Source organism: Sinohyriopsis cumingii, chromosome 3 (genome assembly GCF_028554795.1).
Source record: "Sinohyriopsis cumingii isolate HCF-2022 chromosome 3, ASM2855479v2, whole genome shotgun sequence".
Classification (NCBI taxonomy): Eukaryota; Metazoa; Mollusca; class Bivalvia; order Unionida; family Unionidae; genus Sinohyriopsis; species Sinohyriopsis cumingii.
In genome coordinates, this window is record NC_142963.1 from 17,114,471 (window position 1) to 17,133,953 (window position 19,483).

Consider the following 19,483-nt stretch of genomic DNA (forward strand, 5'->3'; position numbering starts at 1 on the left):
GATTTTACATCCCTAAATCTTGTCTCTGTATGACTGATTTTACATCCATAAATCTTGTCTTTGTATGACTGATTTTACATCCCTAAATCTTGTCTTTGTATGACTGATTTTACAGCCATAAATCTTGTCTTGTATGACTGATTTTACATCCATAAATCTTGTCTTTGTATGACTGATTTTACATCTGTAAATCTTGTCTTTGTATGACTGATTTTACATCCATAAATCTTGTCTTTGTATGACTGATTTTACATCTGTAAATCTTGTCTTTGTATAACTGATTTTACATCCATAAATCTTGTCTTTGTATGACTGATTTTACACCTGTAAATCTTGTCTTTGTATCACTGATTTTACATCCATAAATCTTGTCTTTGTATCACTGATTTTACATCCGTAAATCTTGGTTTTGTCTTCATTCTGAATGAAAATTAATGGAAAATTTGGCCACACAATTTGGTTTTTTTTGCAGACATGCACAATTTGCATTTTAGAATATTCAGTCATTCTCATCATCATTAATAAGTGAGATGCTAACTGTAATGACAGAAAATCTCATTGCTAATGTAACTGTAATGACAGAAAATCTCATTGCTAATGTAACTGCATTAATGTGAGAAAAATGTCATACTTTCCAAAATGAATACCACTACTTCCTGGCACAGATATGGTCCTTGCTGGAGAGGGCTGTGATCCACCTGCCTGCAACTCCTGTTCTGAGTAGGAGGGGAACAGACTGGTTGTCAGGTATCTGTACATTATCCTCATGTCATCTTGTTCTAAACCACTCCTGAAATCAACATACAATGCTTTAATGACTTTAATTTGATTTTTATCTGAGAAAACTGCATGTAGTTTACTTTGATTAGTAATCTGGTTCTCATGGCCAATCAAATTAGAAGTATGTTGAATTTAGATGTATGGACTATGTTGTCTGAAATAAAGCATTCTTATATTATCGAAATGATTAAAATATTTGTAGTCAAGATCCATAATGGCAGAAATCATTCCATGTTTATTGGAAATGTTTTGCTAGGTCTTTGTTAAGTTTGCATTTTTATGGAAACAAGGACTGAATAATTCAGGGAACCTATAGACTGGTCCATAGGATTATTTATCTTCTCAAGGACTCAAGACTGGTCCATAGGATTCATTACATTCTCAAAATCTCTTAGACTGGTCCACAGGATTAAATTTTATCTTTTTTAAGCACTCTAGATTGGTCAATATATATATACAGTGCGACCCCACTATGACACAGTAGTTGGGGTCTACAGAATCTGAATGTGTTATAGACCAAACTGTGTTAGCTGAAGAAAAATGATACATTTACCTAAATATGGTGGGATGGGTGGGTGTGTAATAAAAGCGGGAACAAAAATATGTGCTTTTGATCAAATGAAGACAAACTAGTCTGAAAAACACTTGTATATTGACAACTTACTTTTGTGTAGTACAATCCATAATCTGTTAAGTTTATATATTATATCCATGAATTAGAGTATAGATCACATGTTATAAACTTCATATATAACTCACATCCCATTGAAATCACAAATAATGTGTACTTATAAAACAATGTTAAATTTGTTTTCATCTACATCACCCAGCTATAGCTGTTTACATGCTACATGTACGTGTACTTAAAGTGGCCTAGATTTTTGTCAGTTGGAGACACTATCATCTTGCCGAGGCTACCCAGGGGGATGAGGCTATTGATAGGGAAATGAAAACTGGAACAAATTAAAAAGTTTAACAAACATCTTTGCAAGACACCCCATCTTCAGTTAACTTGATGGCCATATATCTATGGCTTGAATAGATTGGAAATATATTTATGTTTTATGCCACCATTGGTAGCGACCATAAGCACAATTTTTTGCCTTGCAAAAATGAATCTTTCATTTAAAAATAAATGTGCTCCAGTCACTTTCGAAAATGCAACATTCTATCAGATTCCATTGCTTTTATTTAATTTGGTGTTGACATCCTTCTTCAATGAAAGGTTATTTGTTTTTGTTGAAGACTGTAGTTGGCTTCCTTTGATGAAGGGTGCATGTGTTAGTGAAGTTACCGATAAAGGACACCTTTGGAGGACCGAACAGATGTCTGTTTCTTATTGCGGCGGCAACATCAAATACTTGTAGAACACTGATTGAGACTGAATTTTTTTTCTCATTTGCTTAGTATTTATATGGAACAAGCAGTTCTTCAAAAGTGATCAATTTCCTTTGAAGTTTTCGCAAAGCTATTTTTTCTGGGTATATTTTAAAAACCAAAGAAATTAGCCATCATTTGGTCAATCTTTGAAGATGTTTTCCTGCCTTCAAAAGTTGGTCGATTGTATCTAGTCCCAGGAGGATAAGGAGACCAACAAGTAGATCTCAGTTTACCTTCTTTTTTTTTCTTCACATTTCTGGTGGTGGAGTGATGCTGCCTTCCATGCATGCATCAGAAATATTATTTTAAAAAGGGGACAACATACAATGAATACGCAGGTGTTCTGTTCTGTTCTGACATAACTGCTCCGGTGGCCTAGTGGTTAAAGCATCCACCTCGGATGCAGGAGGCCGCGGGTTTGATTCCCGGCCGAGTAACACCAAAAACTTACAAAAATGGTACTAACACTTAAACAGCTGCCTCGCTTGGCACTCAGCATTAAGAGGTTAGTGTTAGGACTGGTCAGCCTGGTGTCAGGATAATGTGATTGGGTGGGACATCATGCTACATGTCAAAGGTATGATGCCCCAGTGCTAGATATCACAATAAGCTGTCACATTGCAGACATCGTATCAATATGACTGAAAAATTGTTAAAGCTACGTTAAAAATATAAATCACACACACACACACTGTTCTGACAGGGATTACTAGAGTGTTCTGAGAGATTTAATTCTATGAGTGAAAAGAAGAGGAATTTTACTTACCATCCACAGAGGTCAGTCAAAATATATTAATTACTAGCGAGCGGCCAATAATCCAACACTGTTTCTTCTGAAAGAGCTATTATGAGATAGTGCCATGTCTGCTACTAGAAATGTTAAAAATGCCAAGATCTCAGAGCATACGTACTCAGGCCAGATGTCAGAATAAGCGGATTATGATATAAAAATGCACTGTTAACATTGCTTGTCAATATCAACAAATAATTTGTTTATCTAACAATAGATAAATTCTGGTGCATTTTGTATCAATTTTGCAGCTTCCTTTCCTGATGCCTCTGAATTTTGTCACTCAAAACCCAAGGTTGTATATACAAGTTTGAACAGTCAATAATTTTGGTTAAAAAAATTGCCAGATGGCATAATTTGTTGCCTGTAAGGAATATAAATCATAATTTGCGACACTGGCAAAGCCCAGCATGATCGCTGAATACACTTATTACACGGGTTTTTTTTTTTGTACTTTTAAGATCATTTTTTTTCGAGTACGAGAAAAATACATGTATATGAAATTGCAGGAGCCATGCCACAATTATCTTATATTAGAATTCAGACATGACCTCTTCCCCAAATATAATAAACAACTTTTTACATGTTTTGAACTTTTTAGGGGAAAAAAATTCATGTATGAGAAAAGTACATGTATATGAAATTTCAGGAGCCACACCACAACCATATTATATCCAAATTCATGTCATAATTGAGCAAGCCATAATAGGGTCACACTGTATATATTTATATTTCTTTTTCCAAGCAACATATGCTGGTTATTACACTGACGTTGTCTTAGTTCTGGTAAGGACTGAAGGCATGGTTGCAACATGTCACTAAAGATACATTTGTTGCACTCTCATCTTGATTTTTTTTACACCAAAATGCAGAGCACTGAACACCGAGCACAGTGAGGAATTTCACCAGGACATTGCAACAATGGAGAAACGTTACCAGGGTAAATGGAACCCATCAGTGCTTGCAGACTATCGTTGGACAGTGTCAAGAGATGCTCCATTTAATAAATACAAAAGATAAGCCAAGAAGCACCAAGTAGACACTGAATAAGGACTAAACTATGTACTTATATATGCATAATAGATTTTTGCCTTTTGTTTCATGATATGTTTTATTTATATAACCCTTTTGCTGCTTTTTGTTGTTGTTGTTGTGGGGTTTAACGCCATTTTTCAGCACACGATAGGCTATACATGGCGGCCAGTATTAATGGTGGAGGAAGAACCCGGGAAAACCCCAGAAAGAACCACCGACCCTCGAGAAGCTACTGGCAAGCTTTCTCACATACCCACATTGGCTGAATCTTAGACTCGAACCGCCACAGACAGAGGTGAGATGGCAGTGATCCGTAACGAAGAGCGCTTTAGACCACTCGGCCACTCGGGGCCCCTTGCTGCTTTTTAAAGTGTGATATAAACAGGACAGTTGAAATATTATCATGCATAGCAACCATAAGCATATGAAAAGAACTAGGTTTACAATTTATAATTAAAACTCTACTATCTACACAATATACATAGATGTAAAAACTAAAATCTTAAATATCTTGGAAACAGTAGCCAATCAGTTGTTTTAATTGTCATATTTGAATTCAGCACATTAAAATCCATAATAAATAGCACATTTTATCTCAGAAGCTGACGACTTCTAAAACAATATTGACAAGTGTAACGATTCATTCACTAGTCTATATAAATTTATTTGCTGACACAGGGTGGGTAGCAATTATGCCGAAACGTATAAAGCAAACATTCAAGTACAAATACAACCAAGAATTACAAGAGACAATACAAATTTCACACAATTCATTCCTGATGCAAATATCATCAGTTCTATAGTTAAAAATTATCTTCAGTTCTTATCAGAGGCATCATGAAAGGAATCTGTAAAACTGATACAAATACTTTGGGTTGTTCCAGTAGCCTGGGAGGTGTTTCAGAAACATAAGTGTTTTGCATTTTTGAAAGGTCAATGTTTGTATATTCAAGGCTTGAAGATACTGTAATGCCAAAGGTAGGTATGACATTTGTTTTTTATATATAATGTTTTGTATTTGAGTTGATATACAGTCATAAAAGCAGGGTTCAACAGGTTGGATCTTAATTTGAGGGCATATTTTATAGATAATGTTTAGTATTTGAGTTGGTATACAGTCATAAAAGCAGGGTTCAAAGGGTTGGATCTTAATTTGAGGGCATATTTTATAGATAATGTTTTGTATTTGAGTTGGTATACAGTCATAAAAGCAGGGTTCAACGGGTTGGATCTTAATTTGAGGGCATATTTTATAGATAATGTTTTGTATTTGAGTTGGTATACAGTCATAAAAGCAGGGTTCAACGGGTTGGATCTTAATTTGAGGGCATATTTTATAGATAATGTTTAGTATTTGAGTTGGTATACAGTCATAAAAGCAGGGTTCAACGGGTTGGATCTTAATTTGAGGGCATATTTTATAGATAATGTTTAGTATTTGAGTTGGTATACAGTCATAAAAGCAGGGTTCAAAGGGTTGGATCTTAATTTGAGGGCATATTTTATAGATAATGTTTTGTATTTGAGTTGGTATACAGTCATAAAAGCAGGGTTCAACAGGTTGGATCTTAATTTGAGGGCATATTTTATAGATAATGTTTCTCTATGATGAGATAGAGGTGGCTTCAACAAAAGACTTTCATTTTGGGATGTAAATAAATGCTCCCAGACTGAGTCATACTGCTTGGTGATGAATTCAGTCAAGCATCTTTAGGTATGACCTTCTTGCTGAACCATAAGCAACACAACCATGGTCCAGTTTGGATTGCATAAAGGTTCCACACTGGTTAAGAAAAACTTTTCTATCAGCACCCATGTCAGTGTGCACTACTACTTTTGAGTAAATCAAGAGCTTTCAAGCATTTAAGCTTCAAGAATAACAACAATACTTAAATCCATCTCCTCAGCAAGGTGTTCATGCATACTGTATTTGATTTTGACAAGGGCCAATTTTGAATCTTGTTTACATTTTGCTGCAGTTGTCATTCAACTGTATGCTTGTGTTTCAGTCAATAACATATAAGGAAATCATCAACATCCAGATAACAATCCACACCAGGGGCCAAACATAATGCTATTAATTTTGATAATGAAAAGCATTACAGATAAAATACAGACCTGGGATACACACATCTTTTCTATATACACCCTATATACTGGATAGGGTGGACCCCACTCGTAAACTTGAATTCTTGTTTGACAGAAAGTTTGATATAAAGGTGGGCAGATGGCCTTTTCAACTCAGACTGTAGAGGTCATTTATTATGCAGTACTTCCATGTTGTATCATAGGTCTTTTCGAAATGGAATATAACAGCTATTAAATGTTCTTTCTTGATAACAGCATCACACATAAACATTTCAAGTCAAACCAGATGATCATTGGTACAACTGCCATACCGGAAGCCCCTTTAGAAAGGATATTTCATATTATTAGTCTCCAACTGCCAATTTGAAACAAGCCTTGCATCGATCATTCATTCCATTGTTTTAAACACACAGCTCATCAAAGCAATGGGATGGTAGTTGATATGACATGTGCTATCTTTACCTGGTTTTGGAACTGGTTTAACTGTACCTACTTTCTAATTTTTCTGGTATAATACCAGTGGTTCATAAATCATTGAAAATTTCCGAGAGAGAGATTAATGATGGTTCCAGTAGGCGTTTAAAAAACTGTTAATATATTTTGTCAGGCCCAGCAGATGTATCATGTGATTTTTTCAAAGCTTCCATAAGTTTCAAAACTGAAAACAACTAATTATAACTTTCTGAATTATCTGATGTGAATTTTTCTCTTTTTGACTGTTCAGCCTTTGAAAATCTGCTGAATAAACAGAAGAGGATGAATATTTAGAAAAACTGTCAACAAGTATATTTGCTATGTCATGTTTGGAATTGAAGTTATTACTGTTTAATTTTATATGTTGGAAAGAATTGTTTTTTCCCTTGGCATTTTTTATGGATCGAGTTCCATACTTTCTTTACAGACGAACAAGAATTTAAAGTAGATGATGTCTTTAACATTCCTTAATCATGCAACCATGACTTTGGAGTTCTTTAACATTCCTTAATCATGCAACCATGACTTTGGAGTTCTTTAACATTCCTTAATCATGCAACCATAAAGTTCTTTAACATTCCTTAATCATGCAACCATGACTTTGGACTTCTTTAACATTCCTTAATCATGCAACCATGACTTTGGAGTTCTTTAACATTCCTTAATCATGCAACCATGGAGTTCTTTAACATTCCTTAATCATGCAACCATGACTTTGGACTTCTTTAACATTCCTTAATCATGCAACCATGACTTTGGAGTTCTTTAACATTCCTTAATCATGCAACCATGGAGTTCTTTAACATTCCTTAATCATGCAACCATGACTTTGGAGTTCTTTAACATTCTTTAATCATGCAACCATGGAGTTCTTTAACATTCCTTAATCATGCAACCATGACTTTGGAGTTCTTTAACATTCCTTAATCATGCAACCATGGAGTTCTTTAACATTCCTTAATTATGCAACCATGGAGTTCTTTAACATTCCTTAATCATGCAACCATGACTTTGGAGTTCTTTAACATTCCTTAATCATGCAACCATGACTTTGGAGTTCTTTAACATTCCTTAATCATGCAACCATAGAGTTCTTTAACATTCCTTAATTATGCAACCATGGAGTTCTTTAACATTCCTTAATCATGCAACCATGGCTTTGGAGTTCTTTTAGACTTAGGTCAGAACCTCTACAGTCTTGAGTAAAGCAGACATAAAATGTTGAATATGTCATTGATGTTCCAAAGGTATCTCCATTAAGTCTAGTTTTCAAACTTGGCCCAGTCTGCCTTCTTTAAATTCCCATGTGGAACTGGCTCATCGATATTCAAGTCCATGTTCTTTAGAGGGATTGGGAAGTGCTGAGAAGGTCATTAGCAATGTTCCAATCATATCCAAAAACAGTAAATGGAGAACAAATTGTCAGATCAATGCACGTACATGTACCCATTCCTGGATGTAACTATGCTGGGAATTTTTGATGTTATATAGACACAAATCTTGTCTAAAAATAAAATCTACCTTTTTGCTTCTGCAAATATAAAAACTGATCTCCATAAAATGTTATGGGCACTGAAATGTCTGAGTAGAACAAACAGGGCAGGTGGTTGTTGAATGAAGTTGTCTAATTCATTTGGTATTAAGTTGTCTAATTCATTTGGTATTAAGTTGTCTAACTCATTTGGTATTAAGTTGTCTAATTCATTTGGTATTAAGTTGTCTAATTCATTTGGTATTAAGTTGGTGTATGGTGGTATGTACAGTAAATGGAAAAAAAAGTAATCACTCAAAGTAGGGTGATAGTTACAGCAATGGCTTGTAAATTTGTGTTTCAAGAAAAGGCATTATGAGGGGTCTACTGCTCACAACACCAGAAATTCTCCACGAGGCTTGTAGGTGTTAAGGTAATTTTTAAGTGTGATGTTGTCTATATATTTTAAAGAGGTTTCCTGCAGAAAAAGCACTACATAAATTATGTGCACTTAAAAGCAGAAGAATATCATTGTACTTAGTTTCAAGTCCTTGTTAATCACATTGTATGATGGTTTTCTTCAATATGAATTAAAAGTAGAGATGGGATAGTAATTAGGTTAGATATTTCATAAGGGAAATCTATTTATCAGGAAGTGTAGGATTCCAATTTTTGTTTTGAGCTTTGTGTAGATACTTTCACATCCATGTCCTCAGTGTGACTATTATTCAGCTATTTACAGGGCAACAGATCCCTGTTACAGTTGTTTTCTTTAAAATCGGTGATTTTGTTGTTGGAGAATTACTGAAAGTTGTCTATGTGGAGATTTTACTTTTCTGAGGCTTATACTGTAGGTCATTTGAAGATGCTGCCTTATCAGGTAGACTGGTTACGGTCTGTGAATCCTTTGTTATCTCTAGTGTGGTCTTGAAGAAAATTGGGCCATGAAGGGAGGTTCTAGATACCACCATCTTTCTGGCCTCTGCATAGGGGATATTTGATGTGTATTTCGCCCTTTGAATTTACTTCTCCTATATCCAGGTTTTGCAGTCTCTGGAATTTGCATGGCGATCTTTGTCACAGTTTACACAATGTGGGGTCACTTTACAGCCTGGTTCTCAATGTGAAGAGTTGCTGCAGTGGCCACACACATGGCTTTTTGGAGAACCATAATTCTGACACTTGAAATATTAAAGTGTATTTTGTATGTATACTTCAACTTTCATCTGCAAAAATCCAACTTTTACTACATTGGATAGTGTTGGTGTGTTGATGGTGTATGTGTGTGTCTTTTGTTTTTTAACTTAAAAAAATTTTCAGTCATATTTCTACAATGACTGCACACTGCAGTTTATAGTGATATCAGTCTAGCTTTGGGGGCATCATGTATAATACATGTGGCATCATGTCCCACCCAGTCACGTTATCCGGATACCAGGCTGACCAGTCCTAACACTAACATCTTAATACTGAGCACCTAACAAGGCAACTGTTAGTACCATTTTTATAAGTCTGTGGTATGACTTGGCCGGCGTTCAAACCTGTGACCTTCAGCATCTGAGGCAAATGCTCTAACCACTAGGTCACCAGAGCAGTTATGTAGAAGGTAAGTAAGATGGTGTTGGTGTCCTCAGATTTCCTCCACATCTGATACGAATTCAATGAATTACACTGACACTTTGGTTTCTCATTCCCTCAATGATCTCTCTGTCACTGACCCCTGCCAAGTCATGCAACAAAATTAGAGGCCGACCGAAACTAAACTTCTGGTTTCGGCCAAAAACGAAACGAGACCGAAAGTTATAAATTGACTTTTGGCTGAAACCGAAGCCAAAACCGAAAGTTTAACTACACCTTCGGCCGAAACCGAAACCGAAAGATGAACCGAAGTTGCCGAACACAAGATTTATTAAATAGACCTTTGTCATGATGCAATGCTACACTTCAACAACTGAGTAGGGTAACATGTCGACAACGATCAAGTCCATGATGCACTTATCAATTCGCTGAACTGCAACGTGGTCATCAGGCCAAACCATTCTGCTCTCGACCATTGATGTCAAGGATGTCTGCACAAAATTCGGTAATGCATGTTTAGTCGCTTTCTCTTCCATCATCATCTTTTTCGAGGCACGCTCTGCTCCGTCGTTCATGGACCTCTTGAGATACGTACCATGGAGCTCCTTGTGGCAGCTTGCTAGATGACCTTTCAAGCCTGAAACTGTCTGAAGTCTTGGTTTATCGCTGCCAAGTGATAACAGTTTGTTGCATTCTTTGCACTGCACCTTGCTTGCATCAGAATCGATTTTTGTGAAGTAATCCCACACTGTATTTTTCGACATTCTTTGCGGTGATTAACTAATCCGTTTATTATTAACTTCAATTTTCTACTTCACACATTAATTCGCTACAGCTTAACTAACTGAAATTATCAATATTGTCAGACTTCGAAATCTCTGTATTCAACATGCGAGTAGATTGAAATGCAACAGTGCCTAGAATTGCCTAGCGCCGACTTACCGGCCGACAAGCAGAGTAATAGACGCTGCACTAGCGTTGCATTCTGAGAGTTAAAATAGATCTTCGGCTGATGACCGAAAGTCAATATCAGTTTCAGCCGAAACCGAAAGTAAACTGAAAGCTAACGTTTTGGCTTCGGCCGAAACAGAAACTATGCCGAAAGAGGCCATTTGTCAACTTTCGGCGCCGAAACCGAAACCGAATTTCGGTCAGCCTCTAAACAAAATGAAACCCTTTGAAGAATTTAATGAAGCATGAGTAAAAGAGGTTACTGGAATATTGAAGAAAGTCTTCATTGTTGTGGATATTTCCTGTTTGTTCTCCACAAGCAGGCAACCTAATTTTAACTTTTTTAACATTTTTTGGTGTGCTGACTAGACCAATGCATAATCGTTTTGACTGTCAATGGCAAGCAGTATGATGCATCTTTAGACTGAATTACCATAAAACATGGAAATGAATTCTTCCCATGAAAACTGACTTTAGACTGAATTACCATAAAGCATGGAAATGAATTCTTCCCATGAAAACTGAATTACCATGAAGCATGGAAATGAATTCTTCCCATGAAAACTGACTTTAGACTGAATTACCATAAAGCATGGAAATGAATTCGTCCCATGAAAACTGACTTTAGACTGAATTACCATGAAGCATGTAAATGAATTCTTCCCATGAAAACTGACTTTAGACTGAATTACCATGAAGTATGGAAATGAATTCTTCCCACAAAAACTGACTTTAGACTGAAATACCATTAAGCATGGAAATGAATTCTTCCCACAAAAACTGACTTTAGACTGAATTACCATTAAGCATGGAAATGAATTCTTCCCACGAAAACTGATCAAAATAGGCAACTGATAGGTGGAAGGACTGATGAACAACAAAACACTGATCAAAATGCAAACCTGATGGGTGGATGGACAAGAACAAAACACTGATCAAAATGCAATCCTCATTGGTGCATGGACAGATGGACAACAAGCATTGATCAAATGCAAACCTGATTGGTGCATGGACAAGAACAAAACACTGATCAAAATGAAATCCTGATTGGTGGATGGACAAGAACAAAACACTGATCAAAATGAAATCCCGATTGGTGCATGGACAAGAACAAAACACTGATCAAAATGAAATCCTGATTGATAGATGGACAAGAACAAAACACTGATCAAAATGCAAACCTGATTGGTGAATGGACAAGAACAAAACACTGATCAAAATGCAAATCTGATAGGTGGATGGATTGATGTACAAGAACAAAACTACTGTAATGGTGCAGAATACATTATCACAAAAGAACACAATTAAAGGTTGCATAGTTATATCCATTCTCAAAATGTCTGGATGACAGTTGAAAAGTGTAATATGATAGCGATGGAACACTCAAGTGTGAAACCTATACCATGACTTAAAGTTTCTGACTGGGATACATTGTGGTGAGTAAAATTTTTAAAATTTCAGGAAATGAAGAAAAGCATTATAGAAAAAACCTAGTAGACTTACCATACTAATAAGTCACTGTAAAGAAAAGCTGTGTACTTTATTGCTGGAAAGGATGCTTCCAAAATATTTATGAAACACTGGACTTGAAGAAATGTGTTTTTATCAAGGGGCAAAAAATATATGCCATTATAGATGTCCAGAATATCACTCTGCTGTAGCCGCAGTGTCAGAAGATACTGAAAGATAAAGGAAAAGCATCACATTGCTGTAGTCTTAGTGTCAGAAGATACTGAAAGATAAAGGAAAAGCATCACATTGCTGTAGTCGTAGTGTCAGAAGACACTGAAAGGTAAAGGAAAAGCATTACATGCAAATAAAACAAAATAATATCTGGATTGTAAAACATTAACTAAAACGAAGCAACATGAAACAATTAAAAACTTTATTCTGATTCTTAAATTGTATGTGAAAGCAATTAAGTTCAATGGTCATGTACAAAACTTAACTTGTATATGATAGGCCTAAAGGAAATGATAAAACATTCAAGTGAGCAAAATCCATGATACTGGTAGTAGTATAATTAATAGGAATTAATTTTCATTCTTTCATTTTTCCAATTACTTTTCAAATTCTAGATAAAGATTTATGTTACAAATTAACATCATTTGATGCAAGATTTGTACTCATAAGGAAAATGCATTGTCCTCTGTCAAAAGAATATATAATACCAAAGTATTTTGGACTTATTCTTCATTCTCTATTGATGCCGGGAAAATACACATCGATTTCTTACCTAAGTTTTCTTATAAACCTAGCTCAGTAAACTTTCAAACCCAAGAGACAGATATTAAAGGGCTCAATAAGATTATTAACAATCATAAAACACAAGTTATTATCAATGGGTACATCTCAAACCCCACTCATTATATTTCACTTGACTTAAACTACAGAACATCTATTGGGAAGTTTGGAGAGGAACGGCAGGCATGGACCATAACTCTTCAAGTGATGTTGAATGCTTTTAATTCAACACATTCTGAGTCTCATCAACATAAAGCTTCATGCTAACTCAGGAATGAAAACTTCTTTATACCATTATACTATAAAAAGCAAAGTCAGAAGGACAGGCAATCAGGTTCTATAACTCTTCTAGATGACAGGCAATCAAGTCCTATAACTCTTCTAGATGACAGATAATCAGGTTCTATAACTCTTCTAGATGACAGGCAATCAGGTTCTATAACTCTTCTAGATGACAGGCAATCAGGTTCTATAACTCTTCTAGATGACAGATAATCGGGTTCTATAACTCTTCTAGATGACAGGCAATCAGGTTCTATAACTCTTCTAGATGACATGTGGAGCATTTGAAATTAAATTCATTCAATGTCGCAGAAACTAAGGAGGGGCAATCAAAGACCACTGATGATGTTGGATACTACCTACTGATTAATCATAGAAGAAAATGTATTTTTAGTGTTGGATACTAGCTACTGATTAATCACAGAAGAAAATGTATTTTTAGTGTTGGATACTGCCTACTGATTAATCACAGAAGAAAATGTATTTTTAGTGTTGGATACTACCTACTGATTAATCACAGAAGAAAATGTATTGTTAGTGTTAAGCCTGGTTGCATCATGAAGACAAATGAACCATTTGATCCAAGCTGGAGAAAGATTGGTTTCGTTAAAAGCACATGCAATTCACCAGCATGATCAAGCTAGGGCTATAAAAAACATGTGTTGTCCAAGCTGAGCCACATCAGAACCCTGAAGAGCTTTCATGTGGGTAACAAGGTAGGTGACCAGGGTCAATTCTGATTAAAATTGGCCAACAAGTCTAAAAGGTCCTTATCGTGGCCTATATCCTCTGCAAAATGTGTCTGAGTATGTCAGAAACCAATTTTTTCTGGTAAAGAATGTTTCTTCAATAATACTTATTTGATAATTGTATCTTAGGAGAACTACTACTATTTGACAAATCCTGCCCTCCCAGGATAAAACCATTTAGCTACAGATTGAGGAATCTCCACTAGATATGAGGAATGTGCCAAATCATGTGAATACTTCAGTTACTTAAATGGTAGGCATGTTCTCTATATGGATGTAACTGTGTAGAGGCTGGGAGGGTGTATGTGGATTATAAATGGGTAATTATTAGTGAAGAAGTATATTATCCTTGAAACAAATTGGTTTCTTCTTCAAATATATTTTACCTGACCATAATACCTTAGGACCATAGGAAAGAGTTCATCCCCTTACCCCAGATAGGCACTCTTCAGTCCTAAGTTATGCAAGACACCTTTGAGATAACCCAACTGGAGAATAGACACTATACACTGGGAAGCAGCTTTGAAATTTAAAGTTTCCCTCCAGCAAATCCAGTAGAAGTTGTGAAGCAGTATACTTATGAAGCTGTCGAATGACCCATGAAGGTGACCTGCTGCATCATGGCTGCTCTTGGATGAAGTTCCTGAGCATACTGGGATTTCACTACAAAAGTCTGAAATGGGAGCCTGCTCCTGGCAATGAAAGCATGGTTTGTCATGAGTGATACTGACCAATCCTGTCTGAACAGCAAGTAGTCCAGGTCAACCGATAAAGCATATTGATTCTGCCTGTAATCAATAGTAGGAAGCAGGTCTTGTACAAGAATGAATGATGCCCTCGAAAGCAGTTCAAGGTGTCAGCCATGTTAGCACTCAAAATAGATTTTACTTTGGGCATAAAACCAATGCCTTTGGAGGTTTGAATTCAAAATAGCAGATCAAATATATCTTGTGTGATATCCTATCTTTCATGATGACATATAGTGCTGGAGATCATGGAACAGTAGCGTTTTATCACGATTGGTGCTGTTTCTCATCAATTAGCCAAAGTAGGGAGATAGCTATAGCATTATTGATGTTTTGAGCTGCACAATGCACACATGACAGACCTTACTACTCAATCTAATTTTTCACAATACCTATTCACATGACCTAACTCATCCAATGGGAAATAACTTAATTCTTCTAAGAAACTACCTAACCCCACCAGCCAATGAGAAATTACCCCAAACATGTCAGCAGGTTATATTATTAGAAACATGACAACATCTATTTATAAATATAATGCAATCTGCAGGCATTCTTAATATCTTCAAAAGGAATCTGTACCATGTACAAAATTAGCTATGTAATATGTTTTTTATAAATAATCATTATAAATTTACAATCATGAAAACAAATTATACGTAAGAAAAACACAATCATGTACCAAGAGTTACATAAGTTACAGATATACATAACACTGTTGGCATGGAGAGAAATTGGTGTGGAATGATTCCTTTCTCTGTGCATTATATCATCATTGAATTATCATGGCTTTGAACTTAAACTGGATCTGGATGACTGTTTCCCTAAAAAAATATCCAAAATTAACAAGAAATGGCACATCTGGCCATGGAGCAAGCAGAATGCATTATGTCACCCTGGGTAGATTAAGCCTTAAAGGCACTCATGCCTCCTGTGCAGTCTGAGATGAATATTGGAGAAGGCTGTCTGAAGGGGCAACCCACCATGCTTACAGAAAGTCCCGACTAGGATATGATCACTAAGCAGGTGTTCTCTATGACCGACACAAGGATAAAAGCTGACAGTGGATGGTCAACTAGCGGCGGTGCAATTATAATTATGTTGAAACTGGTTATTCTGTTTGGTTAATTTATTCATCAATATAATTTACAATATACATTTGTCTAATATGACTTTGCATGACTGTCAGGCAATCAGAGGCTTTGTGTGTCTCTTCGAGTTTTGTATTACTTTGTTTAACTAGGACATGTTGAAATATTGAATTTTCTTTCGATAATCATTTAAATGAACAATTTATCAAATAATAAACATTTTACATACACTTTTGTCAGATTCTGTTATTACTTTGTCATTGTTGCTGTTGTTCTAGGGTTTAATGCCATTTTTCAGCACAAGATAGGCTATATATGGCAGCCAGTATAACTGGTGGAGGAAGAACCCTGGAAAACCCAGGGAAGAACCACCGACCCACTTACTTTGTTGTTATTTCAATTCTAACTTTGCCACCTAATTTTATTAGGTTATTTAATTCAGCATAATTTTGTTGAAAACTAATCCTTTAGTTTGGTTAATTTACTTGTCAATATAATTTACAACAGACTTGTCTAATATGACTTGTATGACTCTGTCAGGCTTTGTGAGGATTTGTCAAGCTTTGTATGATTTTGTCTGGCTTTGTGTCATTATGATATATTGAAAAATTGCATTTTCTTTCAATAATAAGTTAAATGAACAATTTATAAAGTAATAAACAGTTTACACGTGATTTTGTCAGACTTTGTTATTACTTTGTCATTATTTGATTTTGAACTTTGTCGCCCAATTTTCAGTCATTTAATTCTGCATAAATATGTTGAAAACTAGTCTTTCAGCTTGGTTCATTCATTCATCAATATAATTAACAATATAAATACACTTTTTTAATTTGACTTTGCATGGTTTTGTGAGGCTTTGTTAGGCATTGTAGGGCTTTGTGTAGCTTTGTTAGGCATTGTAGGGCTTTGTGTGGCTTTGTTAGGCATTGTAGGGCTATGTGTGGCTTTGTTAGGCATTGTAGGGCTTTGTGTGGCTTTGTCAGATTAGCAGTATTCAGTAGGACCCTACCTGCTCTGTACATCTTAAGTGCGAGACAGTGAGGTGGTTTGTTTTGATCTCAATCCCACACCAATGAAGGTCAACTGGACTTCAAGCCCACTCCAATGAAGGTCAACTGGACTTCAAGCCCACTCCAATGATGGTCAACTGGACCTCAAGCCCATTTGGTACATGACCTACTGCTTCTGCCAAGAAAGGTTTATCATCATGCAGCAGTGAGGATTGTTGCTGAAAATTACAGCTTGAATTGCTTCATGGTTGATGAACTGTGTGAAGTGTGATATCTTTTGAGAATCAAATTATCACTGCCATGATGTCAGCATGTGTATTCATGATGTCTTCATCCCTCTATGTATACTTCTGTGCTTTCCCTTTTAGTAACCCCATAACTACAGCCCATGGTCTCTAAGTGTGCTTCTGGGCCTTCCCTTTTAGTACCCCCATAACTACAGTCCATGGACTTTCAGTCTAGCATAAGCAAAGTTAATGTGTATCCATAGAATATCAACTGGAGCAAGCTAGAGTTGTCAGTCTCATATTTATGATGTTTTTACACTTAGTCCTGCCCACATTCTAAATCTGTAAGACAAAACAAAACAGACCATATATAGCAGATGTAGCCTGACATGCAACCTGATTCATCAGCTCTGAGAGATTGTGCAGGGCTATACACTATGACAATTTCCCTGCAAACAGGTGCATGTGGTCAGGTATTGCAGCATTATTATAAATACTTACAAAATGAATGCTAAAATATCAATTTTAATGACAGTTACCTGTATGAAAGGTCAAATGACTGCATATACAGGTAAAATCACTTAAGCGTCTACTAAGTGGATGCTAAGACAATACTGTACAGAAAAGTTACCTGTTTGTATTCAACCACACTGGAAATTATACAACAATCAGCTTATACAACACACAAAATACAAGCTCATAAAAATGAAATGTTGTTGTTATTGTAGGGTTTAACTCCATTTTTCATCACAAGATATGCTGTACATGGTGGTCAGTATAAATGATAGAGGAAGAACCCTGGAAAACCCTGGAAAGAACCACCAAAACCCATGAGAAGCTACTGACAAGCTTTCTCACATACCCACACTGGCCGAACCTGTGACTCAAACCCATGCAGACAGAGGTGAGATGGCAATGATCCATAACGGTGAGTGCTTTAGACACTTGAAGCCTCAAAAATGAAATGAAGCATCACTGTCGATACTTATGAAGTGTATACTATAGTATCAATTTCTGGAAAAGGTCAAATGATGGCACATACAGGTCAGTTAGTAAAGCATTGTGTATATAGGTGCAAAGTGGATGCTATGGCTAGATTAGTATAGAAAACCTACCTGAATAAATCCGACCATAGCATAAAATATATAGTAGTATTATACGAGTTCCACTGTGAGGGGATGCACTAGCAACCTGTGAAGAAACATACCAAGGGGACCTAAGTGTGTGAGAACAGCAAAATATTGATAATAAAACTACCAAATTTTGTCATCAAAGAAAGAAAGAAAAGTTAGAAATGTATAGATGGAGTACACTTCCCTTTCCAGTTTGAATTAAGGTAGAAAACTTCCACAATGCTTCTGTTTAGACTGTAAGGCCTCTCTGTCAGGTTGCTACAAATTTAGGATCAGCCAGATATTATATGAAATCTTTTAGACAAAAACCTCTGGTCAATATGACCATTTTATCAGGAATATATACAGCAAGATTTTCACAATGCCGATCGTGGAGGCCGTGTAGAAAGTTACATCTGCACTCTATTCTATTATGGTGAACTAGACCTCTTTTGCAGAAAAACCCGTGTCGATATGACCATCTGTTCTGAAGTGTAGTGATAACAAGAACGTAAAGATTCACTGGATGTCAGATTGGCACCATGTTTATTTAGGACCAACTAGATATCACAACATGCCTTAGTGAAAATGCTTTGTCAACATGAACAGAAGTAACAATAAAAAAAATTTCAAGATGGCCACTATGTCAGCCATACTTTTCCCATCTGTATCATTTTAATTTAGGCCCAGCTAGACATCACAAGAAGATTTTAGTTCAGAACAAGTACCGATAACACTCAAAATTTACTGGAAGTTAGATTAGTATCACTTTTATTTAGGACTATTTATAAATCATAAGACATGTTTCTGTGAAAACTCTATATGGATATGACCATTCATTCAGGACATGTAGCAATAACAGGAGTCCTGAGATGGCCATCATGGTAGAACACTGGATGTCTGAGCATGACCATTTTTATTTAGGACAAACTAGACCTTAGAATTAATGTTGCCATGTTTCATGGGAATCCTACATTTAGCTTAGGTGAAATATCAATAAGAAACTTGTGTTAACAGACATACAATAAATGGATGACAGAAAATGGACAAGGGTGCTGCAATAGCTCATATGTTACAGCAACAGAACTACAGTCAAAAGTTTTAGGGTCGGACATCGGCCCAGGCCTTTCCAGGTCAGATGCATTATCATGTCCTTGTGAAATGCACGTAGCTTACATTATGTCAGCATGATATATCCAACAATGAGTAGTACTAAAACCAACAACCTATAACAACAATGATGGTCAACAGGCCATTGCATAACAACCTATAACAATGATGGACAACAGGCCATTGCATAAGAACCTATAACAACAATGACGGACAACAGGCCATTGCATAACAACCTAGAATAACAATGATGGACAACAGGCCATTGCATAAGAACCTATAACAATGGAGGACAACAGGCCATTGCATAACAATCTACAACAACAATGACGGACAACAGGCCATTGCATAACAACCTAGAA

General features: G+C 36.1%; 1 protein-coding gene across 3 annotated transcripts in view; it reads right to left on the reverse strand.

The window, feature by feature from the left end:
* The window catches only part of LOC149802488 (vacuolar fusion protein CCZ1 homolog), an 88,950-nt gene that overhangs the window by 51,071 nt on the left and 18,396 nt on the right, over nt 1-19,483 (reverse strand). For all 3 annotated transcript variants that reach the window (XM_089951726.1, XM_089951725.1, XM_089951724.1), the window contains 2 exons: nt 12,051-12,226; nt 632-790 (listed from right to left, as the gene is read on the reverse strand). In XM_089951726.1, coding sequence (XP_089807852.1) covers nt 632-790; nt 12,051-12,226 — 335 coding nt within the window. The remainder of the gene's footprint in view (nt 1-631; nt 791-12,050; nt 12,227-19,483) is intronic.